Source organism: Styela clava, chromosome 8 (assembly GCF_964204865.1).
Source record: "Styela clava chromosome 8, kaStyClav1.hap1.2, whole genome shotgun sequence".
NCBI lineage: Eukaryota > Metazoa > Chordata > Ascidiacea > Stolidobranchia > Styelidae > Styela > Styela clava.
The window spans coordinates 23737971-23757208 of record NC_135257.1 but is presented as its reverse complement, the minus strand read 5'-3'; the positions used below and the strand labels follow the sequence as shown (position 1 = coordinate 23757208).

At 38.2% G+C, this 19238-nt stretch overlaps 1 protein-coding gene across 1 annotated transcript in view; it reads left to right on the top strand.

Moving 5' to 3' along the window:
• The window catches only part of LOC120345697 (sushi, von Willebrand factor type A, EGF and pentraxin domain-containing protein 1-like), a 64768-nt gene that overhangs the window by 18439 nt on the left and 27091 nt on the right, over positions 1 to 19238 (top strand). The window contains exons 8-27 of the mRNA XM_039415238.2: positions 1046 to 1128; positions 1709 to 1885; positions 2424 to 2609; positions 3129 to 3311; positions 4050 to 4268; positions 6151 to 6357; positions 7042 to 7218; positions 7548 to 7647; positions 8191 to 8276; positions 8528 to 8671; positions 11503 to 11679; positions 12122 to 12298; positions 13065 to 13167; positions 13704 to 13842; positions 14361 to 14514; positions 16057 to 16233; positions 16672 to 16949; positions 17506 to 17662; positions 18051 to 18227; positions 18827 to 19071. Coding sequence (XP_039271172.2) covers positions 1046 to 1128; positions 1709 to 1885; positions 2424 to 2609; positions 3129 to 3311; positions 4050 to 4268; positions 6151 to 6357; positions 7042 to 7218; positions 7548 to 7647; positions 8191 to 8276; positions 8528 to 8671; positions 11503 to 11679; positions 12122 to 12298; positions 13065 to 13167; positions 13704 to 13842; positions 14361 to 14514; positions 16057 to 16233; positions 16672 to 16949; positions 17506 to 17662; positions 18051 to 18227; positions 18827 to 19071 — 3346 coding nt within the window. The remainder of the gene's footprint in view (positions 1 to 1045; positions 1129 to 1708; positions 1886 to 2423; positions 2610 to 3128; positions 3312 to 4049; positions 4269 to 6150; positions 6358 to 7041; positions 7219 to 7547; positions 7648 to 8190; positions 8277 to 8527; positions 8672 to 11502; positions 11680 to 12121; positions 12299 to 13064; positions 13168 to 13703; positions 13843 to 14360; positions 14515 to 16056; positions 16234 to 16671; positions 16950 to 17505; positions 17663 to 18050; positions 18228 to 18826; positions 19072 to 19238) is intronic.

Sequence of the window (19238 nt, the reverse complement as noted above, 5' to 3'; positions counted from 1 at the left end):
AATTATAATATATTCGCTCAAATATAATGATAATTCAAAAATAATTCTCATTTACGCAAAATCTCGTTAATCCCGAGGAAACATTACGCATTTCTGTCAATTAACCGTTCCAAATCGATCCGAAATATCGTAAGTTTTTCATAGGTTATTTTCGTCCGAACGACATTCGATGTTTAGTGTCAACTTCACGCTTTTGTCTTCCAATTTCGCTTATCAGATGTGAGATCAGCAAAGTCATCGCATTAATAAGTTTCGAGTCCGTGAGTAACGCTTAATTATCGTGGAACGCACGCCATGTTGCGGTTGCAGAACAAATTTTGTCGCTAAAGTAAAATGTCAAGGTTTTGTTTGCGCGCCACTGTGACGCAATTGTGATTTATCGTTGCTATATTTCAGGCTTTAGTGATCTCGCTCTCTGTCGCCCTTACTATATGCTCATGCAAATTTGAGATAGCAAACATCTCTTGCCAGACATTGCAAAGTTAAGGGTTCCGCGATGTTGCCTAAAATAAGACGTTGTAAAACTTGCAACACTTATTGGGAATAGAGATGGCTATATGCTCCCAATAGAAATATTGGGCTTCCACGGGGACAGTAGCCCCGTGCACATCCCTTGCTTAACATTAGTGGGTCAATTTACAAATAATAAAATCATAAAAAAGGTGGTCGTGCACGATTCCCTAAAATAGCGCTTCAATTTTTCTTCCACAATTCCCAAAAGTATAATGAAGTTTAATTCCAGTGTTAGTATAATATTTTTTTTCTTTTTTTCCCTGCACATAACAGTTTGAATTAGTGATGTGTATAATAATTTATTAAATTATTTTTTTATCTTCTGTAGAGGTTGCGTTGGTCGCGGTCTAGACATCAGGTTTTATTTCTTAGGGCGTTTAACAAAACGTGCAGTGACAACCACATCACATAACGTCTCTTGTACATTTCATTTCCCTCTCATTGAGGCCATGTGAACGCGACTCAGTAGACTCTTGTGCATAATTTGACGTGAACTGCAACTAAGCACTCATCCTTATACCTTTTCGTTCAGAAATTACTTTGTGCAAGGCAGCGTCACCAGGACTTGCGACGGAGCAACCAGCAAATGGACAGGAGAGAAGCCGATGTGCGAGGGTTAGTTTCCTGCTTTTTTTCCTTTTCCTCTCTCTAAATCTGTGGTTTCTAACTCTTCCAGTGAAATGGACCCTTTTTTACGACTGCTCATGAAATCCCCCGAAAAAATCCGCTGCTCTAGAAGTTTTTATTTCCTTGAGATTCATATTGGGCACTGAGTGATTTTGTCGCTTGTTTTGCTAAATGTTAGTAGTAATTATTGTAATATTGGATTGCCCTTTTTTCTTTTTCAAATATTCAGAAATTAAATTTGAAGGCGTTTTTGAAAAACTTTTTTTCAATTTCCTTTTCAACTCCTCTCGAAAAGATTCAAATTTTGCAAACCGCGCCACCATGCGACAACCCCATTCTGTTTCGATTCTCGGGTATGCGGAATCTTTTTTTACTAAAATATAGTTACGCTCGGAAAACTAATCGTTTTCGAAATCCCAGAAGTGGAAATTGTTTCTAAAAAGAAGTCGTTTTTGTCAAGATTTTCTAAAGTAATTTTTGGGATTTAGAAAAACTATTTTCCCCGAGTCAAGAAAATATGAAAATACTGTTCGCCCATGTTCCAATCTGACCTTATTTCTATTCTCAGAGATTCGTTGCGCAAAGATACCGGATACGGGTGGACTGATGAAGGAATGCACAGCCAATGAGACGATTGGTTCCATCTGTGATTTATCCTGTCCAATAGGAAGAAAGTTTGTTGGGAAGAGTCGTCTCACCTGCCTGTCTGGGGGGAGATGGTCGGCTGCTATTCCACGATGTACAAGTGAGTCTTGTTGGTGTATTAGGGTTAACATGGGCATTGCCTACAGAATTTATTACACCCTGATGTGGGGTAAATGAGGTCGTTGGGTAGGGTATTTGAAATCCTTAATCTGCGACACTACACCAGCATTGTTGTACTAACGCTTCAACCAGCATGCCACGAGGCTGCTATTCTGAGATGTACAGGTAGGTTGATGTCTTATCCTATAGCTTCCCGATCCAACATTGTCTGTCAAATTTATTACGTCACGGCTAATGCTTGGTGAATAGAAGATTTTAGATCTTTAATGGCTACCAACATGGTTAACACAAAATATTTAACTACCGGGCCATTGGGCCCAAACGGATTCGTTAATTAGTAAACTCATAATTTTTATCAGGCATTTATCCCCTGGCACTAAATAAAGCTTTTTGATTCAGCATTGCCAACTCAATCTATTTCCCCCTATTTGAGGTGATAGGCATAGAGCTCGAGATACTTATTCCCAGATGTGATTTTCTCAACAACTCTCAAACCAATATTTGAATTTATATTACAGCTCCCGACTGCTCCGTTGAGCCAAAACCTTTCCCAAATGTCCTGATGGAATGCGGGCCAATACCTTCGCAGAAAAAAGGGAAGGTTTGTCAATTTTCATGCGAGGAAGGATACACAAGAAGTGGCGCACAGAACAGTTACTGCTACTCCGGCAATAGTTGGACAAACAACTCGCCGACTTGTAAAAGTAAGTCAAATGACACGGGTTTCTTACATAGGGTTTTAGGGCAATCACACTTTTGCCCTAGAGATGTACCGATATAACTCTATTCACTGATACCGATCAGATCCGTTTAAAGAGCTGAACATATCAAAAATATCATTACAATTTAAGCTGATACCAGTACAAACTTCGATACCAAAAATTGGCCTATATTGCCGATAACAATAAATCGGTACATCTCTAATTTGCGCAAAAAAGCCTTTAAAAAGTCTTTAACTAGTAATGGAGAAAGTAAAAACACGAACAGTCGTGTAGGAAAAGGCTGTGCCAAAACAGATGCGCCCAACAGCCCCGTATAATGCGCCAGTGGCCGAGGTTTTGTTTTATATTAGTTGGCGCAAATTTAGGTTGGAAATGCCAAACGCAAAAAAAATTATTTTTTTCTCAAAAATGGTAGTTTTTTAAGTATCATTGGCTGCTTGTACGGAGCAGAAAAATACGTGGAAACATCATATCAAACAAATAGTCATTAAACAATTTCAGGAATCACATGTCGACCCACTATGTACGCTCCCCCGAATGGATTCGTGCGATGCAGTGATCGTAGTTTCTACGGTTCAGAATGTGTGTTCTCCTGCGCTGATGGGTATATGCGACATGGCAGGGAATCTGTCGTCTGCGGAAATAGAGGGAAATGGTCAAGCATGGACCTTCCAGTGTGCAAAAGTAAGTTTAAATATTTAATTTATTAGTTATTCAAAGAAAGTGGCACAACTTCGTTCTGAACAGGGCTCTAGCTAGACTAACATCCAGGAATTTGTGGACAAATATCAGAAAGGGTTCCGACCTTATCTGTCCTGAGTGTGGATAAAGATGGTAGTACTATATTCATTTAGTTTATTGGCTATGGACAGTCTAAGCTCCACTATGTAAAAGACTGCTTTAGACTAATAAACTCGTGTGTTGGCTATGTGTTTCCTAGACGTAGATAAAGAAATAGGCTCGATTAAGCCATACACGCCATTTTAACCGAAATAATAGGATGGTGCTCTATGAATCTCCAGTTTCCTCATATGCCCCACTGTCGATAGCGCCGGGTGGTGTATAATACCAAGCCCGTCATATGTGAATTCATATGCTTGGTCGTAGAATACAATCAATTTTTTCGTATGCAGGAGGGTGGGGTACCTCAAGAAGACAGAAAAGTTCCCAGTTGAAATATTATACTTTTCGCAAAGTAGTAGACAAGTGTGTTCCAGCTCAATTGACTAAATGCACAACAACATTGATAAATACCCACACGGGAATAAGCTATTAACACCATCAATATGCTTGTAAGCAATAAAATTGGATTTCATTTTCCCACAAATAGTCGCTCATCACATATCTGTGGCCGCTTCCACAGGCCCATTCTTCAAATGAAATGCGTGAAAAGACTCGCATAAAAATCCTTCTCATTTTTAGAAATCCAGTGTCCGAAGATCCAACGTTTCAACGGGCTCTACTCCTGCAACAACGGCCAGAACCTTGGTAGCGTTTGCAGGTTTTCGTGCAAGAGAGGGTTCGGCTTCAGGCAAGAAACGGTGACAAAACTGAAATGTGTCTCGAAAAATTTGGAAGAAATTGAGACATCGAAATCTGATTACACGGGCAAATGGGATGCGCCGATACCCGAGTGCTTTGGTGAGTTTCTTCTGCTAATATATTTATATATTGTGAGATGATTTATCAATCCTGTCTGCATGTTTTCTTAAAGAAATTTGTACAAAGCGAAGTCTCGTACACTCACTCAGAAGTTAAGGGACTGATTTTACCGGCGACCACTTAAATGTCGAGAGCAACTTACACTATAAAGATAGCGTGATAGATAAAAGATAAATGATAGCGTGGAATTGCGCGTTAAATAATACAGATTGACGCTATAGTTAACGTTGACATAATCAGGAAATAACTATGGGGTGGTGAAATCCACACATTTTGTTTGAAAATCTTTTTCCATCCCTCACAACGCAGCTGCTTTGAGTGTTGAGGTAGTTTAAAGAACATAAACATGTCTTTCACTTCTGAATAAATGCTTATGTTTTCTCAAAATGTCGTAAGATACCGGCAAGATATTCCTTTGCAAAACTTGGCATCAAAGACAACGTTTACAATCCTACTTTAAATTTTATTTTATGCATGCAAATGAAAGTGAAACTAAACGAAACATCGTTAGGAAGTAAAACACACTTTGAACAATACTTCATTCCCACGAAGCCAGAGTATTCGTTGTATTATGCACCATGAGTCATTCGCATAAATAGCTTCTGTGTTATTTAGTATCATGAACGTGGTTTAACTTGACAATAATAGGGTTTAGAAACATTTTTTTACTTATCCAGTATTAAAATAATCGGAAACTTTTCGTAAAAGTAATAAAAGTTCAAAGCTAAATTAGAGACCTTTTCTATGGTTAATGATTTTGTGATTAGAATTCGTGAGCACCACCTTTTCAATTCCTCAAAGTGTTCATTCAGATTTTTAAAATTTGGAAATAAGGTCTAATATTTTCATCAAAATTGTCAGAGCATGGCGCATGACGCCATGTTATATGATTCACAACTTTGATTTGATTTTAAGTAACATTACAATCAAGTGTTTACGACTTAGTTTTGAGATAAATCCGGAACCTTTTTTTTAATTACATCATGAAGTGCCATCATTCGTCGCAATTGGTAGTCGAACGTCATTTCAGATTTTTAAATATAAGAGCATAATTTTCAATTAAAACTAAGCAAAACTTGAGAATTAAAATCGCTTAAGGCGCACATTTGGAAATTAGGCAATCCACAAAATAACTCAACTTCGAGTAACATTATTCAGAATTCATTGCTTACGGCTTATATTGGAGCTAAATTTAGAACTTTCTTAATATTACCGGTGGTACAATTACGTTGGCTCCGTATTTGCTAACAAGAAAAATCTGTTGCTATTTATATTTACATTCAATGGCAAAAGCCATATAAAACGGATTTTAGGCGTGTGAGATGACGTTCAATTCCGACCACAATGACTCATCCAACCTACGCTGCAGGCGAATGGATTAGTACAAGTCTGTAACTGGCAATCCTTAACAATCTGATATTTATTAATTGGTCGTTCAGCGGTTTTGTTTGACTTTTGTTGAAGGGCACGATCGAAAAGTTATAAATTACCTAAACATTAATCATTGCGATCAAAGTCCAGTTGTTACGCGCAAAACTAGGCTCGGTATTTCATAGACTCAAACAAACTATCAAATCCTTATCAATTTCTGATTGCTTGTTCTCATCATGACAGGGAAAGACAAACCAAGAAAAATGGTATAAATTTGAGAAATCGATATCATTTATTTTTTATTTTTCTATGTCCAATAGGTCCCGATTTTACTACTAGTCATTGTAATGCGTGGACACATGTTTATGTGGAATTCGATGCAATGCTGAAATTCTGTTGCCTTTCAAAGACCATATCTGTCATTCAATGTTTGGGCCAATATATTTAAACTTACCTTTCTTGTTTAATATCAATTCCTTATGTATTATAGCTATCAAATGCCTACCACTGGGCACAGCACCGGAATTCTCATCTGTGCAATGTCTTGGGAAACCACCTTACAGAGCAGTTGGAACTAGTTGTACCTACAGATGCAAAGCTGGGTACAACATTGTGGGTTCGGCTCGAACAACCTGTGTTGGAAGATCAGACGGAACTTGGTTGGGTGATTGGAGTTCGCCTCCCCCTTTTTGTCAACGTAAGTAGTTTGAATGAATGGCTGACCTGAAGGGCAATGGTGGTTTGTGATAATCAAAGAATTTGATCTTGTTTTTAGAGCTATAAGTTTGGCATGGTTTTCTAAAATGAGAGAACCTGTTGTTAGTGAGCTTGATACAAAACAGATCTAGTTCTTAAAATTTTGAATCCCATTCCTGGATATAAAGTTCAATCCCTCTTCCCACAACTCACTCAGTATATAACAAAATCGGCAATCTCATTCACAAGGGGATAACACCCAAATATGTAAATCTACATATTCAATAATCAATGTTTATACTCGTGCTATTGTAAGAGTTAAATTGAATGATTCGTAAGACTAACATAACGAAAGTTTTTCTACTGCTATGCTATTCTACTTAATGTTTTATGATTTCAAGTTCTCACTTTTTGTTTTTGTCGTTTCGAGCGTGATGTAAAGCAAAGAATCGTTTCAATAAAAGTAACCGTTCCTAACTTTTACATTTATATACGTTTATTTTGTCAATTTTGAGCCCCAAGCCCCAAATTTTGTCAGGTTTATAAACCTGCGCTGAAAGGGTTTTTATCGACCTATTTTGACTGCGAAGTGCTCATTTAACGACTATTGTCCCTATTTATGCGCAGTTTTCTTGGCTATTCAACCATCCTCACTTTTGCAACTAAAAACACTATTCTTTCACAGGTGTAACATGTGAGATATTGCCAGAACTCAAATTCGGAACAGTGGGATGCACAGAAGATTTCTACGCAGGATCCAAATGCACTGCAGATTGCGACTACGGACGAGTCGTCTCGGGAAAGAAGACAGTGTCGTGTCGTGTAGATGGAACATGGTCCAGCAAATTGCCGTTCTGTAAACGTAAGATCCTAACTGATTACGCCATGAGTCTGCTTACGTCATTTGTCAGATTACGTCATATTTTCGAACGATATGATTTCACGCCTACTTATAACCCATATATTCATATTTGTAAAAGTAATTAAACGGCATTCGCTTTTCATTTATTTTCATTACCTTGTTAAATTATATCGATGTAGGCGCTGGCAAAATTTAAATCATTTTTTCGTACAATTTTAATTAGCTGTGTGAGTGCTCAATATCAACAAGTAAGATGTGCTCATATAACCGTAAATCTTAAGATCAACTCAGACAAATTTTAATTTTGCTAACAACAACAATATTTTCAGAGATAACCTGCGAGTCTCTGCCGACGCTGAAGAACGGTCTCTACAACTGCGGTAAATTCAAGAGATATACCTTCAACCATGAGTGCGAGGCTAAATGCAAGTAAGTTCGTTTTCTACTCTATCATTGATGTGAGCTCTGAGGAACAATAAGCGGGATAAGTTGAAATCACTCTACATCCAGGTTAAGGCATGCTTTGCGATCATCGACCAGAGCCTGAAATAGCTTATCTAGCGCACATTATTTGCATTGACGATTCTACAACTCTGCCTCATCCAAGTAAAATTATCAGAACTGATCTAGAGGCCCAAATGCGATAACCGACAAGCTTCTTATGATAACCTAGGGTCTATATATAGAGTCAGGAATAGAAGTTTGGGCAACGTCTGACCGTCATTTTGGTGTTCAAAATGTCGATGGTGGATGAGCAATTGTAGCGCCTACGTGACAGCGCAATTGGGCAATCAAACGGAGTTAGTTGATTGGATTGGTTGTTTAATAAATTGCCTGATCAGTAATCACAGAATATAGTCGAGCATAATATATAAATTACTCCGCTTTAGATGTTTGAGTGACCTCACGCTGTCACCCCTGAGTTGAACCATTACATACCTGAATACATAATTACTGATTGATTTGTTTTAGCACTGGATTCGAATTATCTGGACCTGGAGCAGCGGTTTGCGGAATCGCAGGCAATTGGTTGACATCGAATGAACTGAAATGCACAGGTAGGTACTAGGTTTAACGATCAAAGTTTGGAAATCGTTATATTTGGCATTACGAAAGTTATGTATTAGATTTATGTAAAGCGTGTTAATGTAGCTTACATTTTGACATACGTAAGTGAGGGATCCCGTTGTTTTAATACAAAACAAAACTCGTTCCTAAAAAGGAATTCCATCACTACTTACACCATAGTAATGAATATATCCCACTTGTACCACTTTCTTTACTTGCACCAATTACTTATTTCCAACAGATAAGAACGAGTGCATTGAATTAGACAAGGAAGGCAATCCAACCAACGGAGGATGCGAGCATTACTGCGTGAACACGGTCGGTTCGTACGAATGTCAATGCGACGAGAATTACCAACTGAACTCAGATGGAAAGACTTGCAGAAGTAAGTACAGAGAGAATGTGTCTGACGGGTGTATTTCGAGTGATCACTCCAACAAGGCATAAACAAATGATATGCAAGAATTCCATATTTTTAACAAGACCGAAATAGTTTTGGTTCGACATCGCTTACCCAATTCACTTGAGTGTTTCCCTTATAAAAAGGGGTGGTGCACTTGATATCAGTATGACACTGTGAAACCAACTCAAACTGCCGCTACCTCATCCCCACTCATGTGTAAGTAAGTTGATAATCTTTCGGAAAGATCTGAATCGTGCAATATCTGCATTCCTACATTGCATGGTACATACTTTCATTTTATCCATCCTTGACGCGCTGGGTTTGACTAATTTGTACGGCTTCGACGAAAGGGTATCATCAATTGTAGGATTTGTATATTTCGATCGGTAACCTTCCAGCAAGTCTACCTCACAAACCCCCTGACAGGTAATGAGATGATATTCATGTATGGATCGGAATCTCTCCAATTCGACATCCCATCTAATATAACATACCCTGGGTGAGGTGATGGGCAGGGGGTATATTCACTTGGCTAACACAGACAGTCCCAAACTCGTAACAGAACTAAAATAAAGAAAATCGGAATAAAGTTATGGCCTAACCCTCCCTGGTACACATACTACGGGAGTACCGATATTCGTGTATGGACCGGAATATCATGATTCTGTATTTCCTAACTAATATAACATACCCCTGGGCAAGGTGGTGGGTATGCAATTTGAAATTGTTTTTTTATATCCTTAGATGGCGACATAGTTAGACCCAACGTTCCAACCATCAGGCAATCGCGCCCACTGAATTATTGGCCAATCCCTTCATTTTGCGCCGATCCCGCAAAAGTAAACAACGATAAAGATACATCGAGCAATAACTTATTTTACTCCATCACTATAAATAAGTCTAAACTACGAACAATATAATTAACCTATTTATATTAAATCTAGAATTTTCTAAATCCTTGATAATTTTACGATAATTCTGTTGAAACGGAATTCACGATGCGAAACATCATGGCCTGTTTGTTTTGTTTGATTACAGTAATTAAGTCAATTTAAAATCATCTCAAATGAAACCTATAATTTTTCAAACCAGTTATTAAGCCCTTGCACGTGTTTACGATGAGTGGGAATTTATTTTAGAATAAAATGTAACGAATTTATTTTATCAAAGTTTGTTCAGGTGCTTGCCATCATGTAATTAGATCCCAAATAAGGTTGACTAATAAAAACTAGCGGTTATATCAGTGGTTTTTACCCGGGATCCGCGGTACCTTACGGTTCTGTCAGTATAGTCCAGAGGTTCCACAAGTTTCCATTCAGATACGAAAGTTTGTATTATTTTGTAGATTGTCTGAATATAATCATATTCCTATTAGATTTGCCGTTAATATCACATTATCCGCCCTCCAAAGACCATTATTGTCAATATTTATTTGCTTTTATATATATTTATAGTTTATACAATTCAGTTGATAAATTATGAAAGAATCTAAAGAGATGATGTCGGGATACGGGGCCGATGATACCACTGGTATCGCATAAGCCTTTTCTTTATTTAATTTAACCCGAATTATTTTACTGGCATCCCAAAGTAGTTAGGTTCATCATATTTAACATTGGGTCATCGTGGGCACAAAATTTAGCGTTCCGGATGTATGCGTACCAATATGAAGGTAACTAATTTTGTTCGCCCACTTTACATCAAGTTATGCAAAGGGACTGAAACCTATTGGCAGGGAGTATGTTCACGTGACTAACACAGACAGTCCTCGAACTCGTGACAGGGGGGCTGAAATGCTTTATGGGCGTTACGCACCATCAAAAAAGTTGAAAACCAATGGGTTAGAGCGCTGGGCTTCTTAACTATTAGAGAATCTAAAGATATGATGTCGGGATACGAGGCCAATGATACCACATAAGTCATGTCATTATTTAGGTTAACCCGAATTATTGTACTTTAGGGACTTGTAGGGACAAACTTTTTCTAATAATCTCAGAGAAACAAACGAAGTTGTATCAAACCCGCGAAATACTTATGGATTGGAATTTATTCGTCTTCTGTTTTAGTCTGAAAATGTTTTAAATCTACAATTAAACTGCTTTAATTACGCTGTGAAATGTTAGAACTTGGCAAATAATATGCTGTAATTGTGCTCATTCGTTCCATAAATATCTAGAGAACATTCTTTGAAGGCATTTCATATCTCCTTCTTTAAACAATACTCTGTCTAGCAGCCAATACATTTGCATGACATTCCTTAGATTTCTCATTCTGAACAAACCTCTGTACAAGGCTCAAGTACAATTCTTGTTTCTAAGACTGAAATCTTCTGGGTTAAGATTTGCTTATCTGATATTTGAGGTATATTTGTAACCCTCGTAATCTTTTCTCGTCCCGTCTAATTCAGAGTTCATAAAAGTTATTCTGAAAAAGGTTATCAGTATGGGGATTTAATCCGGGATTGAACTACGACGCCATCATAACTGAGTCAAGAACCCTCACCTAGCCGTTGAGCTATTGAGCTCTCGCTGCAAGCAAGATTTCAGAGATGTAACCGCTTATATAAAGAAATTCTGTGTTGATGTGAGACAAGAAATCTTTTCTGTAGGACTAATAGGCTATTCAATTTATTGAACTCTGTTTTAGATGGAGTTACTTCCTTAAATAGACTAGTGTTCATTCATATTGCACTAGATCCGCTTCACAAAGTGCCTTCCATGTACCGAAACGACAACGTATTCAGTTTGCACTTGTCAAGATTCTGGCATTGCGCCCACTAAAACGTTAACCGACAATATCACTTCTATTTTCAGTTCTTATTTGCCCCACATTGGAGGCGGTGCAGAAGGGCCGAGTCGCTTGTACGAACACGAATCGAATTGGTTCAACTTGCACGCTTCGATGCGTTCCTGGATTCGCTGTCACAGATACTCGCAAGGTCACGTGTTTGAAGAAAGGCAAATGGGACAAAGACATGGGAACGTGCACAAGTGAGTAATAATACAAGCTGATTTTGAATATTAATTTCATTGACAGTACCAATGGTAACGACTACCATGTTCTGATTGTTCCTGATATTTCATTGAGTCCCCTTGACCTAATTCAAAACCCTTTATTGACATGCGTTTTTTTAACTAGTTTCCTCTTTGCAAAATTTTTACTTTTGGCGAAATTTAAACAGACTTAGCTTATTTTATGAATATATAAATAACCGACCTTATTTTTATTTTTTTTTCTGCACTTATCCCCCTCTTTAAACTCCAGAAATTTTTTTTTCTCTCTTGACAAAAACAGGCGCCAGTTCACATAGAGGCTCGGTTTGTCAATGCAAAGTTAAATTGTTTTTAATTTTTCGCTTTGTGGGATACTCTTTCTTTTCTTTGACAATGCGACTTGTAGTTTTCTGTAATCCTTGTCTTTATTTTTACCCAGGAATCTCTTGCCCTGATATTTCCATTCCTGAGTCCGGGTTCATGAAGTGCGCACAAGGATTCAAGTTCGGTTCGGATTGCGTGTTTGAATGCATCCCTGGGTTCCGACTTGAGGGAAAAAGTTCGACCCGATGTGGCGCTGATGGGAAATGGACTTCACCTGTCCCGACTTGCACAAGTAAGAATACTATTTAGATCAGAATAAACAGATAACGTTTGATAATACTCAGCTATATATGAAACATCCTGCCGCCTTTATCGTTGTCCTGATGAAGTATGTCTGTATATATAGTGATCGGTACATATATGTAATATACATTGTGATGTTTCTTTACAATTTGAAAAATTTATTGTTTGACTTTTTGATCATTTTTTCAAATTGTAAAGGAACTTTATAGACACCTTTTATATCCATTTATCGTCTGGATGAGGTATGTGCCGATAATTTTTAATCATTTCCTGACCAAGTCCAAACGCGGTCAAAATTAATAGGGATCACTATTCTATGCAGCCGCGGATGATGTGAACATATCTACAACAAATATGACTAACAAAATTTAAAAGGCCGATGCTTTCTTCATAGGGTCGATACTGCATAGAGTAAATTAATTGCAAGAAATGCAATAAACGTTTCAAAAATCTCTTACAGTTTTGCAATTCACATAAACATACCCTAATTGCTCGTACTTTCTATGAGACAAAACTCATTTTTGTTTTCCACAGAAAAAGTTTGCCACTCTGCTATATAGCCAGATAAGAAGTATTTTAAGACTGGCTTAATACAACAAATATGACTTAACAAGTTTCAAAACTGCCAGTTCAATTTTTTTACTGAATATTACAAAGCAGTATACAGAAACGAAATATTTAATTCTTGGACAATTTCACATTCAGTTCCACTACTCTGCCTTTCCATACTACCAAAATCAATTTTTTTTACACAGAGAAAGTTTGCGACCCAGCATTCCTTTCCATACTGAACATGATCGTTGAATGCAGCGACGGAAACCGATTTGAATCGATGTGCATTGCAAGATGTGATGAAGGGTGAGTTCTGACATTTCTAATTGCTAGGTTGGGCCGCAACAGCTAGCGGGTCTGGCGGAGACCGAAAAACGTGAGTCTTGGGCTCTAAAAGGCGGTTCAAGCTACGAAAAATTGTTATGTATGATACAGAAAGATGTTTTTTTTTATTTTTTAATGTAAGGGGGATTCAATCTCCACCCTACAACTTTGAAAAATTTATAGCTTCGCTCGTGTACTGCCAATTATGTCCTACGGACTGTGATTGGACGAAATAAGTCATGTGACCTGCGAAAGTGGGCTTAGTAGATACTGTAGTTGTAATTAAAGATCCTGCTGGAATGTAAATGTGAATTCATAAATTCATAAATCTAATACTTTACATTATCAAAATTATTTGGAGGCAGATTAAAAGTCATGAAGATAATATCCGTATACTTGATCTAATGCACCTCTTGCAAAGTTGGAATATACCTCTGGGTTTGGTAACCCTGCTTTTCCTATTGCGACCACCTGTTTGAATATTTCACATTGATTCCTATTTTTATCTTATTCCACAGGTACGAACTAGATATAAAGGGCCAGACAAAGCCAGTGTTCGTAACGAAAGTACATTGTCTTCAAGATGCGACCTGGAGTTCAAGTAAGCCTAAATGTATCAGGAAACGATGCGAACCTCGGTTTGATGAACTCGCCTGGGTGAGTTACATTTGTACTTTCATATGTATCAAGCTACGTGCTATACATTATTATAGCCGTCGAGTGTGATGCGAATAAGCACTGTCCCAGGGCTGAGGGTAAAGGTGCCAAGCTCATAGACACACCAGGTGTATTTAAGCTATCACCATCCAGGATCATATTCTTCGACAACGTGTTACACATTATACAATGCTATATAGCATATGGTGATAGTGTCCAGTCCCCAAGCGCTCTGGTCAATGAAAATCTTTTCTTCATATACTCTCTGCGTAAATATGGTCGGTGCACTTGTTGAATTCTCGTCAATTTATTAGATAGTTTGGCATCAAAACCACTTTGTTGACTGGTGGACTGTTGTACGATTCTATCGAGGCACCAAGCGTACTAACACTTTTCCCTTATACCAAGGCCCTATACAAGCGCCACTGATATCTAACGATATGTAGAGAGCTACCATTATTTGAAAAGACAGGAATATCTTTGGTTCAGCATAGTATTAAAACATATTCTAATTGCAGACTCGTCGAAACGGAACCATAGCATGTACGGACGAGGACTGGTTAGGATCAACGTGTGAGCTCAGCTGTGACAAAGGTTATAAGGTCAAAGGCCCATTCAGAGTAACTTGCGGAGGAGACGCGGTTTGGAATAAAAAACTAGGAAAATGCACAAGTAAGAAATATTTGTAATATAGTTCGACGGGAGAAGATAAAAGAACATAATACGGCCGAATCTTATAACGAGGCACGGCCTCTCATTCGGTTACAATCATGTATGGAAATAGCTAACCAGATATTTGTTTCAGATGCATGGTCTTGAGGGTAGCGGAAGCCGTCACTAGAAACCAGTTACGAGAACCACCTTACGACGACTTTCAAAAAGTAGTCCTCACGCGCATAATAATCCCCAACAATATTCAAAGCTCAAATCACGCAGTGTAATTAGATGTGCGATAGCATTCTAACACTTCGTGTAGGGCTGTGACAGTCGGGAACCAGATACCATTGTCTCACTTCATTGTATCCCTATTACTTTTGTATCGGTTTCTTGCAAACATCGAGTGCGTATGGCCTTGATTTAGGCAAAATCTATTGTAAATAAATGCCTATGCCGTGCTTGAGAATAACTGTACTTCAATTAGCGAGAGTACGATAAGATCGGGATGGCATTTAGCTTCAGTGGATATAGTTCTTGTATATTTATTGTATCTCTGTGGTGAGCCATGGAATCGCATGTCGTTCCTGGCACTGCAAGGTTTCATAGATCATAAAATTAGATAAAATTAATTGCTGAATGCCAATTCAATACTAAGAGGCAAGGTTTTGTGATTTCAGATAAAATAATTGCTGGCAATTTATTACTGCGCAGTGAGTTCGTCTAATCTGCGTTATATATTTGCATTCTATTTGATGCTGTTTTGTCAGTTCCGATTCCAGAGTTCTGATTTTGCGATATTAACTTGTTCTGCGTATTTTTTAATCTAATTGGTTGCCCCATTTGGGCGCAGTCATGTGAGCGCCATCGGTTTTGGTGCTGATTTTTGGCGATGTGCTATCCAAATTGACGTCAGCTGGGTGATAGGAATTAAAATCAAAGACCTAATACGGTAAAAAGTATATAAAGAAATAACATAAAAAATAGAATTTATACTCTGAAGGTTAAATTGCGGTTTGGGCTAACGTAGAAATGTCATAAATGCAAGATTTAGGAAATAAAACAATTTCATATCTGATATTTATTATTATAATTTTGTCTATTGAGACAAATTCCTTGGCACCAAAAATGGAGTCGCCGTATAGCGATATAGGTCGCGCCAAAATGTACTTTACTACAGGCTGTGAATTATTTGGCTGCTATCACTTGTAATTTGGTGCGGTAACTACGGCCTTATTAACTGTATTGAAACACAATTTTCGTCAAGTATTAGCTTTTGCATCTTGGCAAAGTAAGACTGGTTTTAGATCTTTCGACTTTTAGTTTTTAGAAAACGATAACAGAGATCGTTGTTATGGGAGTTGCCCACTTTATTTTTATGGAATTACTCGGAAAGGAAAAGGAAATTGGCAAGGCGGTTTGTACGTACATTCAGCCACTACGTATCGTCCGGTTATCGGTCCGTGATGGTTATAAAAATAGTTAGCCCGCACTCTAGCTGAATTGAATTGAGCACAATGAATATTATCTATTGTTTGTTCTATCTGTTGTTTGTTTCAGAGGTTCAATGTCCACCTTTGAAAGCGCCATCTAACGGAGAAATCTTCTGCACCGAGGCAGCATCATATCAATCGAAATGTTCATTCTACTGTAACGAAGGATACCAGCTTGTAGGGGAAGCGGAAACGATATGTCTGCACGATCGATCATGGACAGAAAAGACTCCGTCATGCGAACGTAAGTTACTCGGTCGCGGTTATGCAGAGTGATTTTTTTACCTTTCCACTTGAAACTAGGCTCTTAACAATCATCGGCTACGTAGCAAGCTACTTTTTTTGAATAAATGTGATTTTTCGGTTTGGCATAGACAATCCAAAACCTTGTTTCCGACTCATGATCGTTCTTACTGTCATGTATACACAATCAACAATTAAACGAATCGTAGCTATGTCTCGTATATATTGCATCTCTCTCTCTCTCTCTCTCTCTCTCTCTCTCAGGCAACCCCGACTCCAGGGCCTTTCGTATTGAGTCATATTTGACGAATAAAAAAACATATTTACTCAGGTATTTCTATTTCTCTCCTGACCCTTACTTTTGACTTCATGAACATATTAAATCCCATCTAACGACTAAAAACATGTTTACTCAGTTATCTTTATCCATCTCTCTTAGGCATCATCTGCGAAAAGTCTTTCATGAAACTGCTGAAAGGAACCGTGGCATGCACTGACGACACCTACTTTGGTTCAACATGCGAATACAAGTGTGATCCCGGGTATGAGTTCATCGACACGGAAACTGATATCCGGAAGTCGTTCGGAGCAGGACTTGACGAAGGAATCTCATATGACATTCTCAAACTCAGTTGCTTAGCAACCGGGAAATGGGGCAACACGAAACCAGCTTGCCAGAAACATAAATGTATTCCACCGAGTGCTGTCCTGAGAGAGGTAAGAACTATCGATTTGAACTGTTGAAGTTCGCAGAATTTGGCTCAAATTTAATATTTTTTATACGGCGCATTCATACGCCATTCGCTCCAAACAAGGCTATGCGCAAGCAGCTCATGCTAGATAAGAAGCTGCCATAGTTTGAATAGAATGAAATCTTCCCGGTTCACCATTGCCTAATTTATTACGCCTTGGGTGAGGTGGTGGCCGTGAGTTGATGTCATTCCGAAAATGTCTATTTTACGAACATTTTTATTGTGGAGTTGCCATCAAGTTAGTCCAAGTTTATGATGGATTCTTGCGAACACAATACTTTGTCAGTTGTCGCCAGTCACTTTGCTCAGAAGAGTTACTTTTTCATGTCTGCGTGATTGTGTGTGACCATGCTTTGAGCAGCAAAACCTTCACCGGGCAATTGTTTTTAATTTATTAATCGTTAATATTTTGCCAAGAAAGTACTAAAGACATGTAAAAAATTTTGTTTAATTTGTATGGCGCAAAAGACTTAAATTGTTAAAAGCGCCATATATTTTCATACTACACACACATATTTCAGGCGGAACCGAACGGAAACATTTTGTGTTCGCATGGTGATGAGTTTGAATCTGTCTGCGAACTTGCGTGCAACAAAGGATACGAAGTCACGGATGGCAGAGCCTCGACAATGTGCGGGGACGACAGGACTTGGACACCCAGGCTTGGAACTTGCCAACGTGAGTGACGCTTATGTATATTGTATGAGTGCTTCGTTCTGAGTCGTTTTTACCTACGGGGATCGTTGATACGACGGCATATTGCGAATCACTAACTCTTGTTTGCTGTCATTTCAGTTCGGCTGTACAAATAGATATCTAGTTATCAGTTATTTGCTCCAGATGCATTGATATGACGTTGGAGGTTGTCGTACTTGGCCTGTGATTATGTGAACCCCTTTAGGACTGCGCCAAACAATTCTCTTGTACATTAAAATCTCCTTTGGCATTATGCATATAAGATAGGGAATTAATATCTGGCGTGTTTCTAACGATGCGCAGAATAATATTTTGCCAAAGTTATACAAATACTTTTAATCAACTGAGATCTACAATTACATATTTCCAGGTATCCGGTGCGCCATGTTCGAACCTCTGTTAAACGGAGCCGTCCAATGTTCCGCTTCCAACCGCTATCAATCAAGATGCCTGTTCGGCTGCTTCCCCGGGTACAAATTGGTCGGAACTCCCGTTTCTTTCTGTCAGTATGATCGCAAATGGACAAAGAAAGCTCCAAGATGCGAAAGTAAGTACTTTAGTTAAAGCAAGTGTATGTACAACTTGTAAAATGCAAACAATGTAAGTCTTGAATGGTAACGTCTTGAATGTCTATATAGACGCCCCATATCAGGGCAATGAATAGGAATAGAGAGGACTAAATACATGCAACTAAGTATATCTACTCTAAGTCTATATGAATAACTATATATGCATTGTGTAAAGTAACTATGGCGAGAAGCGAACAATAAGATTTGCTAACCTTTCTTTCGAATGTCTGCACAAATGAATTTTATTCCGGAAATGAATAGCGGTAATAAGATCACAAGGTAGATATACAATTGTATATCAGTGAGTATATTTAGTAGGTGTATACGCCCCAGATACGAATCAGCCTATTTTGCACCTATTTTTTATCTTTATATTTTTTTCAACAAACACTATTATTGGACAAGCATGGCCGATTAAGTTTATATAATTATGCGGCCTGAGAATTTTTTTATACATAATTCTTACAATCATTTACCTTATTATAAATTTCCAAAAGTGTTATCTCCAATTTTATTTTGTCTACCATTTGCCAATACATATGTGCACGTAATATTATCACGTATGTTTATATTTTAGAAATATTCTGTCCCATGACTCACACCAAGCTTATTGACGGTAGCGCTACGTGCACAGATGGAGCTAGGTACGAGTCGGAATGCACCTACGTGTGTGATGCAGGGTATGAGATGGTGTTTGGAGGCTCTGTCCTGGAAGAGAAGGAGAGCGTTGTACTGAGATGCCAGTTCAATGCAAAATGGGGAGGAAAGCTGCCAGTGTGTCAGAGAAAACAGTGCTCTTTGCATGATGGAGCACTTGCTAAGGTTCGTAAATATTTTTGTAAGTCCTAAATGTTCAGTTACACGTACTCATTATGAACAAGCGTTTGAAAGAGTCAAGTGATTGACGCGCCCCAAGTCAAATCTCTCTCAAATACTCAAAAAGACCCAAGTCATTTAAAGATTCGTTATGGAATTCGAGCTGCGAAATT